Source organism: Barbatula barbatula, assembly GCF_947034865.1.
Source record: "Barbatula barbatula genome assembly, chromosome: 1".
Taxonomy (NCBI): domain Eukaryota; kingdom Metazoa; phylum Chordata; class Actinopteri; order Cypriniformes; family Nemacheilidae; genus Barbatula; species Barbatula barbatula.
In genome coordinates this window covers 23,988,714-24,014,491 of record NC_136766.1, presented here as the reverse complement: position 1 = coordinate 24,014,491, position 25,778 = coordinate 23,988,714, and the positions used below count along the sequence as shown (strand labels likewise).

General features: G+C 39.5%; 1 protein-coding gene across 6 annotated transcripts in view; it reads right to left on the bottom strand.

Moving 5' to 3' along the window:
* Nucleotides 1-25,778, bottom strand: part of LOC306895304 (phosphatidylinositol-binding clathrin assembly protein) — a 54,103-nt gene that overhangs the window by 6,544 nt on the left and 21,781 nt on the right. For 2 of the 6 annotated variants that reach the window (XM_079458469.1, XM_079458467.1), the window contains exons 3-16: nucleotides 20,964-21,039; nucleotides 20,768-20,870; nucleotides 20,471-20,564; nucleotides 20,249-20,360; nucleotides 18,835-18,941; nucleotides 17,762-17,803; nucleotides 12,789-12,874; nucleotides 10,793-10,916; nucleotides 7,348-7,481; nucleotides 3,722-3,807; nucleotides 2,193-2,303; nucleotides 1,035-1,166; nucleotides 711-741; nucleotides 461-611 (exon numbers count right to left, since the gene is read on the bottom strand). In XM_079458469.1, the coding sequence (XP_079314595.1) occupies nucleotides 461-611; nucleotides 711-741; nucleotides 1,035-1,166; nucleotides 2,193-2,303; nucleotides 3,722-3,807; nucleotides 7,348-7,481; nucleotides 10,793-10,916; nucleotides 12,789-12,874; nucleotides 17,762-17,803; nucleotides 18,835-18,941; nucleotides 20,249-20,360; nucleotides 20,471-20,564; nucleotides 20,768-20,870; nucleotides 20,964-21,039 (1,389 nt within the window). The remainder of the gene's footprint in view (nucleotides 1-460; nucleotides 612-710; nucleotides 742-1,034; nucleotides 1,167-2,192; nucleotides 2,304-3,721; nucleotides 3,808-7,347; nucleotides 7,482-10,792; nucleotides 10,917-12,788; nucleotides 12,875-17,761; nucleotides 17,804-18,834; nucleotides 18,942-20,248; nucleotides 20,361-20,470; nucleotides 20,565-20,767; nucleotides 20,871-20,963; nucleotides 21,040-25,778) is intronic. The other 4 variants (XM_079458470.1, XM_079458468.1, XM_079458472.1 and 1 more) reach the window with 2 other exon arrangements.

Below are 25,778 nucleotides of genomic sequence, written 5' to 3'. Positions count from 1 at the left end.
CATGAAGATACCATATCAGTGTCCGTTTACATCTGTACAATATGTGAAGAATCAAATTGAACAACATTACCACAGAACGAAACGTGTGTTTCACCTTGAATGGTTTAATATTGTTTTATTATAAACTGCCGACTGGAAATTAACTTACACACTACTACTAGTCAAATACACAAAGGAATATTCAATATTGATTTTAAATAAAATGATAGTTTGTGAGAAGAAAGAGACCACAGAGTCATAAGAGAGAGATAAAACTAGCACACAGTCATGCAGTCATAAAGCCAAAATATGTGACACACAATACTACCATCAACCAATAACAATACAATATTCCAGAGAGCTGCGCAATGCATTAGTGTGTGCATGCAAGTATTTTGACACACATTATTGTGTGTGTGTGTGGAAACGAAAACATATACCATATGAATGTAGTCTGCATGTGCGTTCGTAGTGCACTCACCATGTGTGGCACGGGCATGGCGGCAGGTGGCATGGCAGCAGGGGGCAGGGGGGCAGGGCTCCAAGCAGTGGTGTTGCTCATCGTCTTCGACTGCCAATTAGTGCCGCCGGTCAACTTCTTCTCTCCGGATTGAGTCCACTGCATATCAGATCTGCATGCGAACAAACACGGACGGAGATAGTGGAAGTTACACACCTCTACGATATAAAGTTTATGACCAGAGTTGATTTAGATTCATCAGAATCCTCACTTTTTGCCTGGTGTTCCCCCAAACTGCAGGTCTGAAAAAGAGCAAGAAAGAGAGACTGTTGTAACACAGCCTCACATCTGAGTAATACTGGAAGACCCACAGCACCAGAGGCATCAGAGACCAATTCATCTCCCTTAAGCTGGGTTTAATTCATCTCTGTCCAGTCGCTGCGCGCGCGCACGCACACATCACGTCTGGCACCATATGGCTGCTGACTCTCAGTAGAGTAGCACAAATGCAATTTAAAGGCCAGGGACTTATGATCAAGTAAATAAAGCCACACAAACAGAGCAATAATGCCGGGAGATATAGAGAGAGACTCACTGCCTACAAGGTTGGCCAAGGAGGAGTCCAGGTCACTAGCCAGCAGTTTACCGCCGGTATGAGGGGGCATTACAGGAGCCTGACTGTGAATCGTCACTGTGGGTTTCAACAAGTCTCCTAAGGCATCATAACCTGAGAGGAAAAGACAGAAACACTCCAATCACCATTTAGGAAACACCACAGTAAAGAATTACTATGAGTGACAAATCACAGCTATAAGAGAGGAAGCAGAAAGACATGAGCCAGATGAGCAGGAAAAATAAAGCTTGCCGGGGTCCTGCTGATGTTTATAATGATGTGACCAGCAGGGATGAGCCTTTGTGAGGCCGCTCGCTGCATGACAAATACCCAAAGAGATCCACAGCAGAACACGAGGTCAGGATGGGAGCAACCACCCTGAGATCTAAGAGAAAATACTACCAAAGAGAGACCTTAAAGAAACTGGAAATCTATGTTAACTGCCTTGTTTTTGTCTTTCATCTGGCATTTAAGTTAACGTGAACCGAAAACAGAGGTTTTGTTAATTGGAGAGCAGGCGAACAAAGCAAGAGAGCGCAAGGAAGTCTGCTGACATATGCCATATTTATACACTTCCACTTCCAAAGAAGGGCCAAGATAAAAAATTAGTACACTCACCACATCAGATCAGGTCAGCCATTCACAAACCAGTGAAAAGAGCAGAATGAGGGTAGCGGTAAGGTAAGAAAAGAAAAGGAGGAAGGAAAGAAAAGGAACAGAGAGAGAGAGTATTTGTAAGTAGAAGCGTGCGTGCGTCTGTTCTGAGTTCAGATAAGGTGTAATGACAGAGGAAAATGCCAGTCAGCACCCAGCCGCCAATAACACACACGCACGCACACAGAGAGAGGACGGATGAAGGAATGATAACAGACTGTCCACAGCCACGGACCAGCGGAGTGAGTGAGTGAAAAAAGTGAGCAATTCCCTAAAGGACATTTCCAATTCTCCAGAACCGAATCAGGCAGGCGTGTGCAGCCGGCTGCAGTTTGTACCAGCTTTCTAGCCAACTCACCACACAGCAAAACCAGCAGAAGAGTTTTATTTTTCAGTGAAGGTTACTGAGGTATTAAGCGCAGCAGCAAAACCTTAAAAGATTAATAAGCGCGGTTATTAATAATCACACCGGTGAAAGTGTTTTACCAGCTGAAGGCTTCACGTCTCTATCAGAAGCTTTAGTCCCAAATACAGCATCAAAATCTACATTCATGGTGGACATGGAAGCCATGGGGTGAAGAGAGCTGCTTTCTAGACCTGAGAGTAACACACACAACACGCAAAGACACAAGAGATGTCACACACATATATGGACAAACAAGATGGTCTGAGAAATGCTGCAACACTGATGTTAAAATGTGACGTGCTAACTTTAGTAAACTCATGAAGACAGAAAGAAATGAGGGCATATTCTATCATCCCATCAGCTGCCATTTAAACTCAATACAATACATCATTATAAACTGGACCATTTTTAAAGGTCCAATGTGTATTTTGTTGGAGGATCTATTGACATAAATGCAATATTATATACATAACTATGTTTTCAGAGGTGTATAAAGACCGTATTTAGTGTTATATTATTATCATCTTAGAATGAGCTAGTTCTATCTCCATACGCCGCGGGTCCATGTTTCTACAGTAGCCCGAATGTGACAAATTGCCCAACAGAGCGTTTCGCAAATACGTTATTTCCTGCGGCAAAGAATTTAAAACATTTTTGTTGCTTGGGCAAAATAATTACTTTTATAAATTCTTAGCACCCCTTCTGTACGGCTCCAAATGTAAACAACAAGCAGATTTAATTTTGTGCCCGTGGCTCTTTGCTCAGCACTCTTTTCCTCCTCCATTCGTTTATCTGTCTGCATTAGTGTGACTTTGTGCTGTTAGTGTTATATGTGGGTCCCTGCAGATCGGAGTCTCGCTGCGAGACTAGCCAGCTGAAGACAGTGCCCTCAGCGCACCTGCCCACAAGCTGTAAAGTGGGCGCACCGAATGCCCGTGTGACCTACACATTCTGGCATAGTTAAGAGTATGGCAGTGTGTCCTTAATTCACACTAGCCCAGCAGATGTGCTGCACTGCTGAATATGAACCTTAGATACTCAACACTGCTTACAGCCACAGTGATAATCCCTCGGTGGACCAGCACACGCTAATAGAAAACACTGCTTCAAATCTACAGAACTGGATGTATGGGTAAACAGAACACAAACATTCGGTGTATTTGAAATGCCTAGTGAGTTCCCTAAATGGACTGCATTTTTGAGCCTAGGATGCCCAAAAATGCTCTTCGAGACGTTGTCCCAAATGCCACTCTTGCATGAGACCCCCAAAGCAGTCAAGTGTTCTAAATTACCCCTTTGATTCACTCTCAATATGCCAAATAGACTATCACCCTATTTCCAACAAAGTGTGGATTTGAAGAGAACAGCATTTGCTACACGGCCTTTAGAGACAGCACACTAGGAATCGTAACGCATGCATAGAGAATTAAACCAGCAAATGAACAAACAAATAATTGAATGAACATTTACAGGTGTTACAGATTTAACTAAGAATTGATCTGTTTAAGTGATTTTTCTGAGACTAAATTAAAGATCGGATCTAAAGTGGTCATGTATTATAGAAAGCGTTGGTGTGTGTGTGTGTGTGGATGGATGGAACGGGCCGCACCTCCCCAGGCACTGATAGGAGTGCTCTGCACGGCAGGGATGAAGGCAGGCTGGAGGTCAAACAGGTCACTGGTGAGGTTTGGCATGCTGTACAAGAGAAATAAAGAGTTTAAGACATGTAGGCCTGTGACCTATCAATATTTCACATCACAATTGTGTTAGATTAGTTCGATTTCACGTACATCAATGTCAAAACTTTCATATGTACAACTGGCAGCATGAAGCTTTTTATTAACGGATTGCACTAAAAAGATATAAGCATGCCTTAAGATATAAATACATTCTTCTAATCAAAGTTTTGTTTACAATTGCTTAAGCACATAAGCGTTACAGTATTCTTAATCTTGATTTAGAGACGGAAAGAAAGCTACTGTGATTTAAAGAAAACATTTAAACAAATATGTTGTCTAGAATCATTCACTGTGTTTTAAGTTGTGCACGGTAACAATATCGTGCAAATTAGTTTGTAACTGTAAACCGTAACAGGAAAACGAATTCAACTACCAACATACATTGGGAAAAAGTATAATGTACAGCAGTTTTATAGGATAAGAATAAAGCGTAGATCATAAAGCACAGTGTTTGACGGAATCTTTATGCTGGTTTTCATAACTGAATCATTGCATAAAAACATGGCACCACTTGGCTGCGAGTCTCTATCAAGTCACTGGAGAAAAAGTAGATTTTAATTGCGTGTATTCACTTTCTGTAGACTGATATCTGCAATGTCTCTACAACATTAGGAAAATTAGACCTTTCCTATCGGAGCACTCTACGCAAGTCCTAGTCCAGGCTCTTGTCCTGTCCAAACTGGATTACTGCAATGCGCTTCTGGCTGGACTTCCTGCTTGCACAATCAAACCGCTCCAGATGATCCAGAATGCGGCGGCAAGAGTGGTGTTCAATGAACCGAAGAGAGTGCATGGAACTCCGCTCTTCATCAGGTTGCACTGGCTCCCTGTTGCTGCTCGCATTAAAGTTCAAAGCTATGCTCCTGGCCTACAAGACCAACACCGGGTCTGCACCATCGTATCTCCACTCGCTAATGCAGATCTATGTTCCTGCCAGATCACTGCGGTCTGCAAAGGAACAACGACTAGTGGTACCATCCCAAAAAGGAAAAAAGTCACTCTCCCGTACCTTCTCTGGATCTCTTCCACATTGGTGGAATGATCTACCAGCTGCTACAAGATCAGCAGACTCGGTTGCCATCTTTAAAAAACGCATCTCTTCCGTCAAACACGTCGCTGATTGATTTTTCCTAATTCTCTTCCCTTTCCTTCTTTAAAAAAAAAAAACACTTACTAACCTCACTATTCTTAGCTTTGTATACTGTGCTAGGCTTTAATGGACTAGTTTGATGCACTTATGTATTTTGTTGCCTATGTTGTTATAATTGCTTCCAATGTTTCCTCATCTGTAAGTCGCTTTGGATAAAAGCGTCTGCTAAATGACTAAATGTAAATTTAAATGTAAATCTAGTCCCTATCCTCTCTCACAAATGCGCAAAATCATATAAAATGCAATTTTCTTAAACTATGCTCGTTTGTGTTAAAGTTCACGCCAAATAAAAATGACGCACCCTCTTGTCATTTGAAATATTTTTGACTTTCTGTATTCCACAGAACACAAAAGAAGATATTTTATAGAATGTTGTTAACCGAACAGCACCGGTTCCCATTCACTTCTATTGTTTGGACACACAACCAACGCGGGTAGATGGGAGCCAGTTAAAGAGATATTTCAGTCGAGAAACAAAATTTGGAGGCGTGTCGAACCGTTCTTTGATCTATAAATGCACTTTTTGGAGCTTCAAAAACGTCCCTCCCAATCACTCCAATTCTACCGCATAGAAGTAAAAGTAGGGATGGGCATTTTTCAATAATTTCTTGTTCGAATATTTGAGGTCAAAATAAATTAAGTTAATAAAGATGTAATTTGTTAAGTTTTTATTTAGTCGAAATTTCACATCAAGCTTCTAATCATCATTAAATATTCATTACGCACTGATATTATGTCCAGTATATGCTTTTTTAAAGTTGAAAAGATTAAAATGGTCATGTCAGGTCCTTGATTCTGGTTGGTTGAGCAGAGCCCTAAACGGCTAAAAAATACCCCGATATATAACTGCTGACCGCATTACATAGCCTAAATATTACTTGAAACCTAGCTATGCATTTGAAAAGACGGTTAACAAGCCGACAGTGGAGAAAACGCCCTGCGCTTCTCTAACTCCCGGTGACAAAACCCATATCTGACAAGAATATCCGGCTTTATTGTTTATAATGTTGATAATAAACAGGCTTGATACATCCATTCTGACTGTTAATTGATCCTAAAAAGCTCGTTGTCCTGTTTATTACGTGACGTGAAGAATAACAAGTCCTGCTGATCACCACCGCATATAAATATTGTTTTCTTTGTTGCTTCACGATCAGTGTCTGTCTTGTTCAATCAACTAAGGTAGCGTTTAAAACACACAAACACACACACACAAAAACATCTGTGCAAATGTGGTTACAGGAGACGACCCTATTTGTTCATAGGAGGAAAATACAGGCTTTAGGTATGGAAAGGCCAATCTTAGTTGCAGTGAAATGTACATTTTAATGGTTCAAGTTGTTGAAATATTTCTAACGAATGAACGGCCTTTCGTTATGGTAATAAATCAATTAACCATCTATTCATTTAATATTACGTTAGTAGTTTTATACCAACTTATATATAAGTAATGTAACAAATTCTGTGGCTCAGAGACTTTTCAGATATGGTGATGTGAGCCAAGCATAACACGTTATCTGTCAGGCCGCCGTGTGTGAACTTAAAATGCATAAACTAGCTTGCGATCTGACTGACCAAAGATTTAAGAACACGTTCAAATAATTTTTTAGTCGTTACAGATGAAGTCAAAAAGCGTTAAAGACGACTAGACAATTCTAACCTCGTGGTGACGCAGTATTTTATTCTTATAAAAAATACGAATGCGAAAATTCGTGCACATCCCTAAGTAAAAGGAAGCGTGGTATTATAACTCCGACTGCATTATTCATCAAGAAGAAAGTCATATTCAGTTAGGATGCCTTGAGGGTGAGTAAAACATGGGGAATTTTCTTTCATGCCTGAAATATCCCTTTAACAACATTCTTCAAAATATCTTCTTTTGTGTTCTGCGGAAGAAAGTCATACAGGTTTGAAATGACAAGAGGGTGTGTAAATGATGACAGAATAAATTTTGGGGTGAATGATCACTTTAAAGGCCTTGTATCGATTGGGTTTGGTAGGATATCTGAACAAGGGGCTTGGTTTTGTTCCTGATAACAGTGTCCAGTGTTCTCCTTTTTACTTTGTGTAGGATGGCGACCACTGAGAAGCTAAAGTGAGCTCACAGCACGGTCGTGTTTTGGTCTTTAGAAGTCGTCCCAGTTCTTTAAGATACAAGGCTTTTTGTTCTCACCACCCACTGGCACATTTGAGTTATACCACTGAGCCGAAAGGGGTCCCTACCAGCTCAGAAACACAGAGCACAAACATCTCAAAAAACATTAAAAGCTTTCAGCTGACTAGAGTGTGAAAACACTGGTCACTACCATACGCGATACATTAAAATGTACAATGCATGTAAATAACCTGTTAGTGGAGGGTGGGCTTGTGGTGTTGGCAAATAGATCCATGCCCGCGGTGTGGTTGTTGGTACTGCCCATAGACTGTGTGCTGGGGGAGGCAGAGGGGGTATGAATGCCAATCTCCTTCAGACGCTGGTCCTATACAAAGACATAACAGAGCAGAACAGTTTTCAGAAAATTTAAAACACGCAAGAATTCATCAGGCTGTAGAGAAGGATAGCGCAGAGCATTTCCGTCAGCTGAGCTCTGTGAAAACAGACAGATTACAGCCCCTCAGAAAGAAGAAGTGTCAGTCTGCTACATATCAGACTTGCCGTCAGTGTGTCCGTCTTGTGAATGTATGAGAGATGGTTGAACTGAGAGCATTGAATTTCTCTCTTCAAGATGCCCTTCCCGTTGAAAGAGAGAGTGCAGGCTGGCTCAGAAAATCACACTATTGGGGCAGTCTAAAGGAATCCTATAAAAGTACAACAAAAACCTGAACAATTTACCGATGTCTGCATGCAGGGCTGTTGCTTAAATTCATGGGGTATGAAGCGCAAACTGGTACGGGAGAAGCAGAATGCAGACGTTTTTGTAGCATGAGGCGAACCTATTGTATGATGATAAGCTATTAAAGCAAATATCTGATGTTAACAGCCGATCTACAAAACATTCACAAAAAGAAGTTTACGGAGATCATTACACAGTAGAGAAGCCTACAGCATTTAACCCTACTGTAACATCATAATAACAATCATAATAATTGACATAGCAGCTATGTAGTCTTTATACTAAACAGTTAATATTTAACCTTTAAAGTTTTACAGTGTTATACAGTTAAAATAGTCTTGAAAAACGGTTAACATTCACCAAGGCATAAAGTTAGATAGGTATATAGTCGCTCACGCTGCGATATCATGTGATTCACGACACAGAACTCACGATATGCTATCTTGGGCAAACCGTAAATATAACTTGAGAATGGATCCGGATGATGTGTTATATTTGAGCGCTCAGATCTGACCGCTACTACAGAACTGTCATTTTCTACCACTAGACTCTTCTACAAAGTGATGCTGTTTTCCTGTGAGCAGACACCAAAGATGTCTATAGATTAGAACTACTGGATATCTTCAAAAGCAATTGCAGATGTTTCTCTTGGGAGGCATTATTGGGTATTAGTGTATTATTTAGTATTTCTTTGTGAGGTAATATTTTCATTATTTTTATTTAATTTGATGTTGAAATGCCATAAAGAGCCAAAAAGACTGCGAGTGTATGAAAGCATGACGGTGTTTTATAGAATTCATGTGAGCGATTATGCTCATTTGTGTTCACAATTTGATGCGAGACACTTGCAGTGGATTAAAACAAACCCAGGAGTCTTTCCAGTTTGCTGACAGTTAAAGTGGCACACTGTGCACAGAATTCACATTCCAGTTTTATATTGTAGTATCAGCAAATAAGTTTCTAAAGAGAAAGGAAGTAGGTTGCGACACGGCTGTGTGCCGTTGCAGTTTTATGCGTTTCAAAACAAGGGTAAAAACAGTAGAGAGTAAACCCGTAGAAGAAACAATATGTGAACTATCTCTCCACAACTGTCCCTTCAGGAATGCCGAGAACACAGAAACTCGTAAAGAAACACCAGTTCAATTTCACGCAAACTAATCTCAACATGCACTGTTTAAATACTTTGATGTTGGACTTTGAAATTGCTCAGAATATTTAAACGATATGGAGCCCCAGTGCACCAGGGGATGAATTCCAGATCATTGACTTTCCTGTCATTCAGCCTGGTTGTGTGTGTGTGTGTGTGTGTGTGTGTGTGTGTGTGTGTGTGTGTGTGTGTATGTGTGTGTGTGTGTGTGTGTGTATGTGTGTGCGTGCGTGCGTGCGTGTGTGTTCCACAAGGTATGACAGTACCTCCCGGTGGGGACAAAGGAGTTTGATTAACCTTGTTGACCACTTTCAGCTGGAGGCTAATCATTGAAACACAAGGGCGTATAAGTAAACACTCGTGTGTGTGTGTAGGACACTGTGTTCCCAGAACAGTAGTTCCAAATCTGACAAACCTGCTTCACAAATGTCTCCACAAGCAAATCTGTTGATAATATTCTTATCCGAGGGGACACTGAACTTGTCCTATAATACAAAAACTACATGGCATCTTGGCAACGGGTTAGTCTTAATATGGTCATTCAAGGGCTCATAACACTACATTTGACATGGGGTTTTAAAACGGCAAAAACACATTTAAAGCCTTGGCTAACACTTAGAACCATTTTCATCCTGGGTTAGGAAACGCATTGAATTGTGGTGCCAAAGGTATATAGTGATTTTGCTTGAAGGGAAAGACAAGCTGTTTAGCAATAAACAAACAACTGTAAACAGCCTCGGTGCTTGCACAATTAAATATTCATGCTGCGGATACTTTCACACAGTGGGTTTAATTTCAGCGTCTGAAGAAAGAAGTTTGAAAATGTCTAACAATGACGATACAAGTGGAGTTACTAAGAAAACATTACTTTATAGTGTGTCTTCTTGGTTGGCTTTAAGACAAGCTGAGTGTTTTTCCTAGAGATCGCCTTGCAGTTTTAAAAACAAGTCACACTGTGTAATTGTCAAATTAATATACAGTAATAACTTATGACATATGCAAAAGAGCACATTAAACCCAGAGCTTACAACAGTCCCTAAAGCTCCAGATCTTTTTTGAAGTTTCTCAAAGTTTTTAGGTGACTTATACAATTTTATGACTTTGACTTTGTTCGTCCAATAGTCCATCTGTTAGTAAAAAAACAGTGGCCAATAGCCCCGTGCAGTCATTCGGTTTACCACATTTTTTAAGCCCTCATTTTATGTGGATGCCGTTTATAGCCAGCTGTTGAACAGTGCAGTCGATGTTCCAGGCGATAGTTGGGCGTGTTTTAGTAAGCAGGTTTAAACTGATAAGATCCTATTCAGAAATGATGTCTAAGTGTGTTATTTATCTCAAAAGCCAACTTCAGAGGATTCATGAAGTGTAGAGTCTGTAGTGTACATAATGGAACAGAATAACATTAGGCCAGTGTTAAGAATTACTCTTGGTTAACAATTTCTAGTGTGAACAGCCCCATATGCCCGTAATATACTTCTTTTTTTACGTGTATGTGAGCGTACAGCTCAACGGACAGCCTTGCGAAGTTTACTGCCTTCAAAACATACGTGTACACACAGGTTTTGACCTTTCTGCGGTACCACATATTGCAATACCTCTCCGGGCCTCTCTCAGGCTTTCTTCTACTAACTTGAATCGATGCAAGAAATGGAATTGGCATGTGCGACCTGCGTGTACTTTACACGCACCGCCGGAATTTTGTTACCTTGAGTACACAGTACGTCCCACGCGTATGCATAAAAAGGGAACTATACTTCAGGTTTTGAAAACCCTCTGAATATTAGGGATAATTGGAAAGACGATGGCCAACCTTGAGCGCCTGCAGACGGGCTTGTTCTTCCTCCAGGGCCAGCTGCTTCTCCTTCTCATCCATCCTGCTGAAAGACATTCCCGTGTTGGACAGGGACGACACAGCAATGGACAGAGTGTTTGCTCTGGAAAAACAAAATATTCAGATATTCACACACTAGAAATAAGCGCCTTAATGTGCATACAGGATAACAGGGCAGGGGTGATCAAAGTGATCTCATTATACTCAAGAAGCTGCCTCTATTTTCTATTACCACACAGTTCTGCAGCTCTGCTCTTAAGTGCTTTACAGCAGATACTCGAGGAAATTCTAGACGCTGAGGTGACCGGACAAAGACAAGAACAGTCCAATGTGCTCCAAAGAGAATCATTTCAGATAAGCTCTGCTCAAACTGACGGCAGTTTGGGGAAGTTAGTTGAAAAACATGCCATCATTTCCACAAAATACTGTTTTTAGATTGTAAAAGGATTTCTTCTTAAATTACTCTGTCGGAACAGAAATGACATAAGAATGAATCTAAACCCACATTTATGATTTCTAGACGGACGAAAGAATGGGAATACATTTGCATGACATGATTAGATTAAGGTGGTAAATATTATATATTACGTTGGGTTTCAACCTAAGAGATGATCTTCATGTTTATAATGAAACCATTTTATTTTAAATATAATATTAATCATAAAGGAGCAGTTTCCCATAGAGGGCTTAAGCCTGGTCCGAGACTAACTTAAATGTTAGAGGTGTCTTGATCGAAAAGAACCTGCATTGACATATCTTAAAATATTTCAGTGCCATTGTTTTTGTCTTAGGATGCACACAGCAATGTTTGCTTGTAAAGTATTGTTTTAAAAAACATCTTAAATATCCTAATATGACTAAGGCCTAGTCCTGGTTTAAGCTAATCATTATTTATTTATTGTTACTACTATAATGCTATATTAAATTATTATGAGATCAATGCTTTAAATTTAGAAAATATTTTGTTTCTGTTTTTCATATGTTGTGATATTAAACAAAAATGAATGAATGTATTTATCGAAATAAAAAAACTTTAGCCAAATTGCTAAAGTGATTGTTTTGAGCAAATATTTACTTATTTTTTAAGTATTAATATCAATACGGTGTGCCTTTTAACCCTTTAGCTGGTGAGCTTTTTACCACGTATGTGGGGTAATAGGGCCCCACTCGCCACCTCAGACATTTATGTATAGAGATTTAAACAAAATGAATCACTTATGATTTAATTTCACACAAAGTATATTGCTCCATAAATGTGTAATACAAACATATATATTTTTATGCAATCATACATTATGGGTGTAGTGATAAGCTAATTTTTTCTTAAGGTGTGCCTTTAGCTCATTTGTACCCTACAAATATTAAGGGGATAATACACCCAGAATAGAAGATGATGTCATCATTTACTCACCCTCGTGCTGTTCCATACCGTAAGGAAGATATTTGGAAGAATGTTAGCACTTTTCTGTTTTGTGACATCACTGATCACCGTAGTAAGAAAAATGTGTGAGCCCCAGAACTGATTACATTCTTCCAAATATCTCATTTTGTGTTCAACAGATAAACAATATACAATACATGTTTTATACATTGGTAGTGGATGATCCCAGATGATTCGGTCACAAAACTTGAGGGTGAGTGAAGGGTGCCAGAATTTGTATATTTGGGTGAACTATCCCTCTAAATCAGATTCTGTAATGATTATTGTACTGTATGCCACACAAACATGCAATGATCATTCAGAAAATTCAGGAAATGCCTGAAACTTGTACGTTTTGCCACTTGTACATTCATTTTTAATTTGAATTGTAATTCAACTCTGAAGTAGCTAAATTACAATGTCGCTTACCAGAAATGAATTATGTTCTATGTTTGCTGAAAATTTGTGGATGAATTTCAACTAGAGTGTCAAAAAATGCCATAGTCTGTGTAGTCATTTTCAACCTTAGCTTTAAATTATAGTAAAATTTTGTACCTGTTGTCTGCAGAGAGCTCCTTGGTTTTCTTGCCTTCCAGAGAGGCCAGATGCTGCTCAAGAGCCTCCAGGAGACTGCTGGGAGCCTGCAGGAGACAAGAGACGGGTCAGGGACATAATCAGGGACTCGGCACTGGTTCAAGAGAGCACACTAGGGCTGGGCGATGTGGTGATGTAATCGTATATCGCTGATGTCTCACAAATATCCCGATGTGGATTACAACAGACAGATATGAGATGATAATTGATAATAATGTAAAATACGCATTATAACATTATCAGGCGATGTAGGCTTTAGCGTGAACGTTAATGTTCATATGCCCAGGTGGTCGGTAACAGTGAAAGAATTTTGGAAACAGTGTTCTGTTCGGTCGGTTGAATGAGCTGCTGTTTTCTGCTGGTCGCTGTACAGATTGACCAAGGGAAAGACGAGCTGCGTCAGCGAAGCAAAACCTCACGCTCAAGGGGCTGAACCGGTGTTCAAATAGTCTGATTTTCCTACCGCAGTGCAAAACTTAATATAATCTAAACCACATCGAAAAAATAAACAGGTAGGATGATTTCACAATGCAAAATACCCAGTCAGATTATCCTACCAGCATAAAAGAAAAAGAAATTCGGAACAAATTTCCTCCTGGTCCGTATCCGCAGATTGATCTGCGCAACGTTGCATGAAGTCAAACACACCCGATATGATCAGATATCACGATGATTAAAAAATCTATTACGATACATTTTTTTAAACGCATCGCCCAACCCTAGAGCACACAAACTCAAATACACATGACGTCTCAGCAAATAGGAACATGCTTTAAGATTGCAGTAGTGAGGTAAGAGACGTACAGGCAAAGGAAAACAAGCACAAAAACAAAAGAGAAAATTTTCATTTTAAAGAAAGGGACTGACATGCAACAAGATCGAAAATGTAAACTCATGACAGCATACACAGATATGTGAGGTCACAATATATTATCCCCAATAAAAGATAATTACATAGAAAATACATCCGTTTTTTTTACATAGAGCTGTGAATCGGAGACCCCATAAAACCTTTTTTGTAAAAATCTTGAAACATTCTTTACACAAAAATATCAAATCAAAACTCAGTTAATTGTGAAATAATTAAAGGTCGTATGTATTAAGTATAATGGGCAAGTATATGAACTGAATATCTATCATTTTAATAGCTAAATTAAAACAATAAGGTTTTATAATAATTTGTAACAACTGTGTTCTTTCTCCCTCTCTCTGGAAACTGGTAAGGACACTGCCTAAAGACTTTTATTCTCAACATACAATTGGAAATATAGCTGAAACTTTTCCTTAAGCACTTTATTCTTGCACTTTCTCTAGACGCTGATTTAGGATTTGTTCCTAGTTTAATAACTATATGAGGGAGCATTACATTGATCCCAGATCGGCAACCAGTGTGTCTGTTAGCAAGCCACCATGCTGAATTTACATGAAAGTAAATGTTAGCACAGGCTCAGACCTTACGGTGGGCAAAAGAAACAGATTCTTACTGCCAAGTTCTTTAAACAGACATCAGTGTTTAAACTGCACTTATAGACTAAAGGTGAGCACTCGGCCTCAACCCTGCCAGCAGGTCTGGATGTGATCTAGGCTTGTTTTTTCTCAACATCAATGAGAGGACGGTTTGAGTCTAAACCAGATGCCAATAAGGAAGAAAAGAAAAATACTAATGCGGTACTCTCCAATTCAAATAGAAAAGAAAGTGAATAATTCGACTAAGCGAGAAAACGCATCACAGAAGAGAGATAAAAAGAAAGATGAAAGCGTTACATCTTCTAATTTGCTTTTTCCTGTCTGATTTGATTTCCTCGGAGACGGCGAGAGCGAGCTTTTGATAAAATGGCTACATTATAAATGCGCACGTTGGCTACGCGGAGGACATAGTGAGGTTATATGAATACTTCATCACAAACGCAGGGCCGCTGGGGCTGTTTTCTCATGTAAAGGTGAAACAGGACATCAGGTAAAAATGTATCGCCCCCCATCGTTCTGTGTTCATGAGCTTCACCTCCTACTTTGATGGCCAGGAGGTTTGTAAGCGTAGGGTTGTCATGCAAATCTGCAGAACACTTCATTTCATGCTGATCCGAGCCAATGATAAATTTGTTGGTTACCCCTGGTCTCGGATCAGCAGAAAAGGCAATGTACAGCATGCTGGTAAAGTGTGGGCATAGGTCAGCGGTTTGGGTCATATGAAGTAATTAAAGACTGGTTTAAAAAGCATGAGTTCACTCATGGAAGTTACAAATGATCTAATGATGTAATTATAATACGTGAGGCATGTTTTATATTAAAATAAGGAAATAAAATAATTAAAAAAATGAATAAACAATAATATTTACACTTTAATCGTAATTATTATTGTTATTATTATTATTATTATTATATTACTTTTAAATAATCAAATATTTCAGTCTCAACTTTCACAATCAGTCGTGACACAAAACCCAACACTAATACAAACAGGGATGTCAAATACAAGCAGTGCATATAACCCACCACCTACAAGGTAAGATCCTCTAGACTTCTAGAAAGGAACAATAAACAACCAGTTACTGCAGGCGAGTAAATGCTTTTCATTCAATCTAGTGTGTTAACCCCACTCTGTAGTGTCAGTATCCTCAAACGGAGACATCAAATCTGAACACTGTGTCCATAGTGTCGAGATCCTAAGCTTAGTGCAAACAAAGCCATGCTGAAACACTGACATAATCTCAAACACACGTTTGACAAGAACTAGTGTTTAATACTTTCTATTAAACTCTAGGAATTTTAAGAGACTACAGGAATAATTCACCCAAGAAATAAACACGAAGTCCTTTGAAATCAGCCTCTATTTCTTTTGAGAAACACAGGATGATTTTTAGTTACACTTTATTTTGATAGTCTACTTTAGACATTTTGCTAACTGCAAGTAATTTTGTCAGCTGCATGTCAAAAACTGTCATTATTAGAAGACTGTTAGGTTAAGGTTAGGCTTGGGTACAGGGTTAAAAGAATATGTTGACATGTAGTTACAAAGTTACTAAGTCATTAAAATCATCAAAGTAAAGTGTAAGCAGATATGAAACATACAGTCTATTTATACTTGAATTACCGGTGGTCTACAAGACATTACAATGTTTCATATAGTTTGTAAAATATCTTAAGCGGATTACTGAATTTTGGATAAAAGGACTAGAGCTATAGGATTAACCTCCAAAATAATGAAAGCGACATAAAAGTAATGTGCTCCATATGACTTTAAAGACCTGGAATCTATTGACAAACACTTTGTTTGATGAACAGGTCAAACTTTAGATCATAAACACCCTCTTTAGCTCTCCTTATTACATTGAACGTTTTTGAGAAGCAGTGATGTCCAGATTGTACAACACAAATTGTTGAGTTGTATTATTTTTAGGGGTGTGAAATGATTAAATGCGATTAAAGGAAATGTTCACTTCCAGCATGCATTTTCATGATAATTTACTCACCCCGTTGTCATCAAAGATGTATATGTATTTTTTTGGTCAAAAAGAAATTAAGATTTTTTTTAAGGAAAACATTCCTGGATAATTCTCAATATAGTGGACTCCAATGGACTCCAAACGGTTGAAGGTCAAAATTACAGTTTCAATGCAGCTTTAAAATATACCAGATGATGAATAAGGGTCTAGCGAAATGATCTGTCATTTTCTGAAAAAATTACAATGTATATGCCTTATAAACAAATGCTCGCCTTGCTCTGTTCTGCCCAGTGCGTTCATGGGTTTCAATACGTAATTACGTTGAAAAGGTCATGCTTGACGTAGGCGGAAGTACAGAGTAGATGTTCACAAATTTGGAGAAGGAGGACTGTTCAAAAGTTGTTGAATGTTCAATGACACTTATTCAATTGTATTTGTGTCAGTTTTTGTTTAAAATTGTCATTTTGTGTGCGTATCCTGGATTTCACCAATTCAAACGTGACCTTTCCAACATAACAGAGTAAGGCGACATTTGTGTTTGTAAAACATTTTAATTTTTCTAGAAAAGGACATCGTTTTGCTAGATAAGACCCTTATTCATCGTCTGGTATCGTTTAAAGCCCTTTGATGCTGCACTGAAACTGTAATTTTGACCTTCAACCGTTTGGAGTCCATTGAAGTCCACTATTTCCATCAAAAACATTCATTTATTTTTGACTAAAGGAAAAAATACATAAACTTCTTGAATGACAAAAGGGGTGAGTAAATAATCATGAAAATGTATGTTGAAAGTGAACAATTCCTTTAATATCTGTGTGCTGCGCATATTAATTTTGTATTCATAAACACACACATCTATAAATTTTTTGAATTTGGATGTATTTATTATATTTAAATATATTTTAGAAAAATAAAAAATAAATACATAAGCATACATGTGTATGTTTATATAAATACAAAATGAATATGCACAGTGCACATAAATACATGATGCAAACACAAACTTGTATTTTCGATGCGATGAATCATCATTAATCATTTGACAGCCCAAAGTTATTTAAATGATCCAGTTCGGTTAACCATCTGACTGACATAAATTTAAGTCTGTTCACAAATCATGTGCCTTCAGACAATCGAAAATAATAATCACCATAAATAACTGCACTGCCCATAAAGAGGACATCTTTAGCGTTTTACAGAGGAGGTAAAAGTCATACAGGTTTGTAACAGAATAAAAGTTAGTAAATTCAATTTTCTGGTGAGCTATAACATTTAAATCTGGTTTTCTAAAGCAAACACTTGCAGGGAAAACATGAGACAATAAGTCCAAATAAACACAGTAAGCATGAGTACAGAAACAGCACGTCAGACAACCAGAGAGAGGACGAGGACAGGTGGAACGCAGAGAGAAAGAAGTCGGAGGGATGTGCGACACAGTGGCAGCGTAGTGAAGAGGAAAAAACAGAAAGTGGAGATGAAATGCACACTGACCTGAGTGAGATCTGGGATGTCACCCTGATCAATCCCAACTTGCTGTATCATAAAAAAATAGGTAAACAGACAAACAAACGAGGGGGGAGGAATAAGGAAAAGAACAAACATAACAAAGGATCAATACCTCATGCAGTAACTGTAAAACAAAATAAATTAAACTAGCATGCTGACAGCCACTGAGGACCAATGGGAACGGATGCAGACATCCATATCGTCTCACATGGCTGATTATGGGGTGTGGAGTGATAAACGTTTAAAAAACTATTTGAAAACATTTACCATATGAAAACACTGGGACAAAAACAAACGATGAGACATGGTTTGGATAAACAAGAAATTGGACAAGACCCTCACACTGTGATGAACATTCTCAATGAGTTTCAATTTTAGCAATCACATCCCTGAAATAACTAACAGTGCAAATAGAAAGGGACGGTTTTAGGAGTCTGGTGAGGGGAGCTGTGGGTACACAATGATTAGGTAAGAAGGTTACACCATAATTATTCAGTGTTAGTAAAGCAGAGAAATGACTGAGAATCCTCAGCGCCAAACAAATCTCAGTCTTCAACTCTAAAGGCCTCAAGCCACATGAACTCACAGCTGGACAGGCAGCTGTCAACAGCCACAATAACAACAGTAGGGTAGAAACTGAAATCTTTGTGCACTATAAAGTAGTCTTGGTGGGGCTGATATTAGCTAGACTTTATGATCACGGGAACCCTGGATGTTTTGGGATGCCAAGACGAGCTTGGAGCATTAAGGAATGATATAAATGAAGTCAAGGTTAAATTAAAGATGCTGCTCATGTACTGTTTATGTTTATAGACATAGTCCATAGGGGCAATTCTATGCCAAAACACTAGATACATGGCATCCATGCAACCAAGTGAAATATAATGCGAAATGAAGATGAGGAAAGAGTGGGCCAGAAAGGATTTACATTTAGTCATTTAGCAGACGCTTTTATCCAAAGACCCTGATTTGGGGGGGGGTCTGTCTAATCTCCGGCCATGTCTCAGCAATACACTTTCCCTTCTGTATGTGTGTGTGCACGTGTGTGATGTTGATACCTCCGCCACTTTGAGGAACTCTGACAGCTTGGTCATCCTGTACAGAAACTTCTTGTAGATGTCCAAGGCATCTTTGCACTGGTTTTTCTTCATATCGAAATATTTCTCTGAAATAGGGGACAAAAAGAGAGATCGAAGAAAAGAGACAGAGAGAGGCAGAACAGAAAGACAGCAGAACGATTAACGGAGCAGCTCCAAAAGATAAAGACTGCAATTACCCATCAGAGGACTGTCAAAACACTCTCAGGCTGTCTGACGGAGGCAGGGGGATATAAACTGCTGTTGTAATGGCTCGCTCAAGGACAACTAACACCCTATTGCATTTTCAACCCGTAAACCTAATCGCCATTCGTAGTGAGGGGGGGCTGGCAGAGAATTAAAGCTTGGGTTATGCTGACAGCTCCACGCTGGACTCTTAAACTCCACTGTAACAGATCTGCAGTCAGTAGGTCAGAACAGCAGGAGCTTCACTGTCCGACGGGCTTCTGTTGCTTCTGCGAGACACTCAGAACAAGGGTCATATGTATGAATCGACTGACTCAACTGCTTTTCCCCAGTCATGACATAATCATTTTCATCACATCTGAAAACAGGCCGTAGATCAACCATCTATAAGGGTGAATAGACTATCTAATTGACACAGATGGGGTGTAGCCTAGCGCTTTAAAGTCTAAGTTAGTTTGAATGTGTTTTAGATTGTGACATGCTGATAAATTGACAATTTTGAGCTTATCTGCACGTGGCAGCCCTCCCCTGTGTCAGTTTCTGAAATATACCAGCAGCATTGAGAATAGATGGTGAGGTGATGCAATAACTACATTGTGTCAAAAAAAACAAAAGTAAAGTTAGCTCTGTAAATATGTACAGTTGTATTACTGTTTGCACATGCCACTTTTGATGCTGGATGTTACTTTTAATCAGAAGTTACTGAGTGCAGCCGTGACGTGTCAGAGGAGAACTGGCACTCCTGGCTGAGACTGATTTGATTTTCTCCATTTATTCATCAGTTTTGGTTCCTAGCCACTGTGCGGCGTTTGTGGCACAATAATGGTGTCAGTTTAGAAAAATCCATTTGAACAATATTTACAAACTTTATCAATGTTCATCTTCCCCACATCAAAGCACGTGCATGCACGTCCAATCTCTTTGCTTTGTGCATTGCCCAAAAACTTTGACTACACGTACATTTCTACTTTAAGTATTCAAATCATCCAGTTATTGCAAAGTACGGAGATATGCACATCTGCAATATTTTGATCATTTTGAGATTTTGTGCAGCCTGAGCAATAAGTACGATGAACCTGTTTGTGTACATTCCTCTGAAACAGCCTAGCAAAAGAAAGACTTAAAGTCCTAAAAAAAAAAGTACAAGTGTAGGTTGCACTCCAGAGTGAGGGTGGTGGATTGCTCTTACCCAGCAGGTTGATAACGCCCTCATTATAGGCAGCAAACAGACGGATGGAGTCTTTGAAGAGCAGCATGAAGGCAGCGTTAATCACACCGTTAGTCAGCTCATTAGGACTGGCCTACGGACACAAGCCCACACATCCACACCCGAGAGTATATACATTATTGCAAATAACTTGGATTGAATCGATGTTGTTTAAAAATGATGATGCACCAAGGCAAACGTTACCTGGAAGTCCAGCAGAGCGTCCAGCTGGTTCTGAATTATGGGCAGAGTTTTTATCAGCTTCTCCGTGTTCATGGTGCGCATGACTCCGTCAACACTGCTCGATATAGACAAACAAACAATCAGAGCTCGCCAGTCTCACCACTTACTCTCATTCTTAATTGAAAAAAAATCAGCTGTTTAATAGCCTCTTAAAAACAACTTAATTATGGAATGAATGAGCTAACCAGTTGAGATTGTGTTTCAAAACTGGATATCTTGAATCTAGACAGAAGGCATTACGGAAAAAAGGTTACCCACCCTCTCTTCATTTTGGTGAAGTCCACAGCTACCAGTCTGTAGGAAAGCGCTTTCTCGTTCAGATATCTGCTGTACCGCCTGATAAACGTGGACATGTCATAGCCTGAGGAAGAAAGACGGGATGTATTGAGAGATGTATCATCATTGCATTTATGTATAATGCTTTCGAAACAAAAGACGTGCTCTTGTTTCGTACCTTGCAATGCACCTTTATCGAGGAAATTGTTGAGATTGAAGAGTGTGTTTCTTGAGGCCAGATACTGGATGAAACGCTACAGGTAGAGAAAAAGCAAAGTGTTTTCATGTGCTCTGTGTGATCCTGCAAGTATTTATCTGTTAGTATGCACAGGCGCATACATCCCCAACATATGGAAATTCCCTGCTGCTGAATTTGCAGTACACTCTGTGAAATGTAAAACTATGTGCAAGACCAGACTCTTCTGAGATGTCCTCGAGTTGCCGAGCGTGTCTACTGATGCTCCCCTCCTCCACCCAGCACCGTCCCACCAGCTCTAGCAGATGTGGGTTGAGGAAGCGAGCAGAGTAAACAGCGTTCGGGGTCTTGTCATGATGGGACCGTGCAGGCTCCTTTAATAGTCCCATGAGTGTTTGGTGAGAAAGTAGATACACAGTAAGATATGATGCATTCCAACTTCATTCATGCATGTCCGTCCATGACGGTGCGAACAGAATGTGAAAGAGGCTCTTGTAGAATGTTCTTTGTACCCCAGACCTCAAACCTTAGGACTGCCTCAAACACTACTCCAAAATGAAGAACAAGACACTATGGTTTACTGACAACAAACATGATCTTAGAAACCATGATTATTGACATTGTGTCAAAATTATACATATATGATCACATCTTAATTCGTTTAAAAATTTTACATTAAGTGCCACAATGGTTACATTGGCCAAAACATGAGAAAACACCAAACAAGCTAAATTCAATTTTTCACAAAATACACAGAGCAACTCCAGCGTTATGGATGTTCGTTTTGCGTTATGAATGGGACAAAAACTCATAAGATGTATTTGCTACCAATATATTGAACCATCTGTTTTTATTTTACTTAAAAGTTATTTATAAAACAAATGATGTGAGAAAACAAGGAAACTTTGTACTTTGTAGGATTTATGTGAATAAAATGCAGAAACCAGAAGCAATAATACCCAAAAAATGGAGAAGGGGTGGCTCTTTATAGATCATGAAATACTAACTGCATTTTAATATTCACGTGCCCATATATCAAATAAACAAAAACCTTGCACAACTTCAAAAGAAACCTCACATGAGTATTTAAACCACCGAATGTTGTAGGGTTGGGCCGATGGAAGATTGTATGTTGAGCTGGCATCGTGATTCCAACTCTGTGCTGCAAATCGAGTTGTAAACAAATATGTCCAAAGGCTAAAGGGGCATCGAAGCTCACGCTGTACATGTCAGACATGCCTGAGCTCAAGCTGTATAAAGACGTCGCTCAGCTTGCGCAGACCCGCCTGACTTTATAACTGTATAATGAAGTGTGTCTGCGCAGCTCCTTTGTATAAAGAAGACACGCCGGAGTTTATAACTGCGAAGCTCCCGCTGTACAGATGACACACGCCAGACTTACTAGCTGCCCAGCTCACGCTGTATAAAGATCTCTCCAGGCAGCAGCTCGTTTTAAAGAACACAACAATGTCATCGTCAATCGCAATGTTTCACCGTAGACATTGGTACATTGGACACCGTAGATGCCAATTTGGTAGACATGGTCCAACCCCACTTATGTATTTATATTGGGAAAAACTTTTGATAAAATCTGATTTTTTTTAATGGTAAGGATGACAACTGCTAGACAATCATTGCTCTTGTGACAGTGTTCCAGTGAATTGTTGGTTGACACAAAAGTGTGCCCCAATAACTAAGAAAGTTTGTATCTGGCAATGCCATTTCCGCAAGGTCGCAACATTGAATTTAAAGTAGAAAGCAGTTGAAGCTATGTAACCTTGATCTTATTTTGTGGATAGGCACACCAGAGGAAAAAGTCAGCAGAAAAATGTTTTTAGGTACAAGGAGGGAGCCTTAGGCATTTTTCACCCCAGGGAGGAACAGGAAGAGGACCTGGTGACAGACCCTGCAGTCAGCCAAAATGTGCTTGGCACAGTGGAATACTCTGGGCAAAGGCCGTTTTCTGCCTGTGGCACAAATATTCAAAAGGTCGGGAGGGTTCACAGAAGGATCCTAAAATGTATGCAACATAACATGGAGGGTAAATGTGGTTGACCAAACAGTCAGTGGACAGCAGGTGTATAAAGAAAAAGAGGCTACACACTGTGTTTTAGGGTGGTTTCACATTAGCACTTTTAATGCGCACCCAGGTTCGATTAACATCGGAGTTTGGTTTGTTTGGATGATGTGAACGCTGCCTTCCGAACCGAGATGCGTATTTGGTTCATGTGAACTCAAACTAACCGTGAAACCAACCCTTAAAGACTGAACAATGAACTCATCTAAAAGAAGATAATGTTGGACATGGTCATGTGTCTGTGGTGATGCAAGACAGTGCAGAAGGAAAAACTCAAAGAAAACCTGCTCTAACCCATGAATAATGATGTAACACATGCAGTGGATTTTTACTGTGTGATCAGTGAGCATTTCCAACCCTTCTAAAAAGCAGCTGACATACTTTCGCTTTACCAGCCCTGCCTCAAAACCCTAGGGATCAGATAAGAGGCGGAGTGAGCCGTACCACGTTCAGACCATGACGCAAATTCCCAGGACGGTAGCTGTGCAGAGCGTGAGCTTCCTCTCTTCGGCACTGTGGCTCAACCTTGCACAGAAACCTTGTAGAAAATGGATGGTCGAGCAAAAACGCAAGGCAAATCACTCCATTTCAGAGCAGAGATCAATATAGATTAACAATTCAGTGAAGTCTGCAAATCCTCGCTCGCCTGTTCCTTAGCTATGTAAAAAAGGGCAATTGAGGAATTTCATGCAAAGGTATGGGAAAGCTTATTTAAAATGGATGTCAGAACTGAAGGACGGGACATTTTTAGATTGATAGGCTGGGAAGCACCCCGCATTCTCTGCATAGCAAATAATTCATGTGAGAACAAACCTCAAGCAGTGTCAGAGTGATGCATCTTTTATTATTGAGGCAGGAGGCTCTTCGCCAGAGAGTTTTTCCTCCAAACAGAGCAGCTGCTATTATCGAAGCAGTTCAGGCGAAGGGAAGATTCGAGGGTTTGGTCATGTCTCACTAGCCATCGGTTCAAAACACTGAAAACCGCAGATGCATAGACGCGTGAGCGCTGCAACCCTGCAGGGAACATGTGTAATAGACTGCGTGATGATGCCCCGATAACATGCAGACTGCTGGTCTTCGCGCTCTCGATCCATACATGTTCTGAGGTTTCTATGGATACAGCCTGAGCAATTGCTGCGGTTTTAAAGGCTTAAAGAAAATGGCGAGCACAAAAGATTGTGATGGCATCTGAGAGGAGACGGGTTGTTCGATAGCCAGGGCTCCAGACTGCGACTGAAAATATGAATTTGTGGGTGATATTTTTGCAGAGATCGCCACTGGCGCCCATGCAAATTTACACATTTTTAAATAGTTTCCAACAGCAGTGCTGCACTTTTTCTAAGAATCCAGTGTACCAAATGCCAACTGGAGAGTGAGAGAGTGAGAGAAAAGCAAGGTGAAAGCCGTAGTAAAACAAAACAATCGCTTGTAAACAACCTCCGAAAATGGTAGCACTGCCCCGGCATGTAATGCCCCGTGACGTCGATTGACAAGCTCTATTACTCGACACCACTGGATAATTTCAAATTCGTTCAATTCTGTTGTTAAGTTTTATTTAAAGTTTTCTTTACATTGTGTTGCCAACATGCGGAAAAATGTCATTATTACAAACTAGAATCAACATAATAACGTACCAACAGAACCCCTTTCTTTTTGCTTTAAACTCTATAAGCAATAAAAAGTGTACTCTTTCATACAGTACATATAATATATTAATATGGTCTTGACATTTACCTTTTCTGTTGGTTCAAATGAGTCCAAATTTGGTCTGGTGTATTCAGTTTAAACAGTCGTCTTCACATCAATCAATACCAAAGCTTCTCTGCCTCTTTTTAAATAAGCAGAACCAAATCAACTGCATTAAAATATACCATATAGACAGGCAGCATTTCAAGATAATTAGAACACATTTACACACAATTATATTTGTGGACAAAAAAAAAACTTTTTCCCCAATTTTAGTGCAGAATTAGCATGAAAAGTCAGCAGATTCTGTATGGCCTTGCTTATGAGGAAAAACAACCTTTGAGAAACCTTTTAGAGGGAAGATGTACATACAACAGAATAACGAAAAGTTCAAAAATTTAAGTTCATGTTGTGTGGCTCTTAAAAAAAAATGGCCGCCTGTGTTTTTCCTCTATTGGAAATTCCTCCATAATTGATTTTTTTGTCTGGCGCCCGGTAGTGATTATTTTTCAAACACAAAGCCCATTCGGTTTATAAAAGTTAAAGTCACGTGAAAGCATGAAAGCAATTATGCTAGAAAGCCAAGTAGAAACATGTGACCAACCCAGCACTTGTCAAATCAAAGAAATGAAATTAAAACACTTCACACAACTACACATTCGCACTCTCGCAATCGACAGCATTTGATCCTGTGTTACGCCATTTGAGAAAGTCACAAAGCATTTTGGGTACCTGCGTAGGAACCGCATGTCAGTGCTACCCGGTCTAAACACAAATAAAAATGTCAATGGTGTGATCCAACAAGTTGAGTCACCAATTCCCACTTGTAGTTTATTTCTTCTCCCTCCTTATGAATTACCGAACACCAGCTGTTTGTGTTTTTAGCCCAGATTAGCTTTTTTTGCCTACAGGGTAGAGCAGGAAAGAGTTGTCAGGGGAGTGGGAGAATGTTGCATGAAGGTAATAATTACCTTAGCTGGTGCACATCACTCACAAACAACATCCATTATGCAAACGCATCCGACACAGAGAGA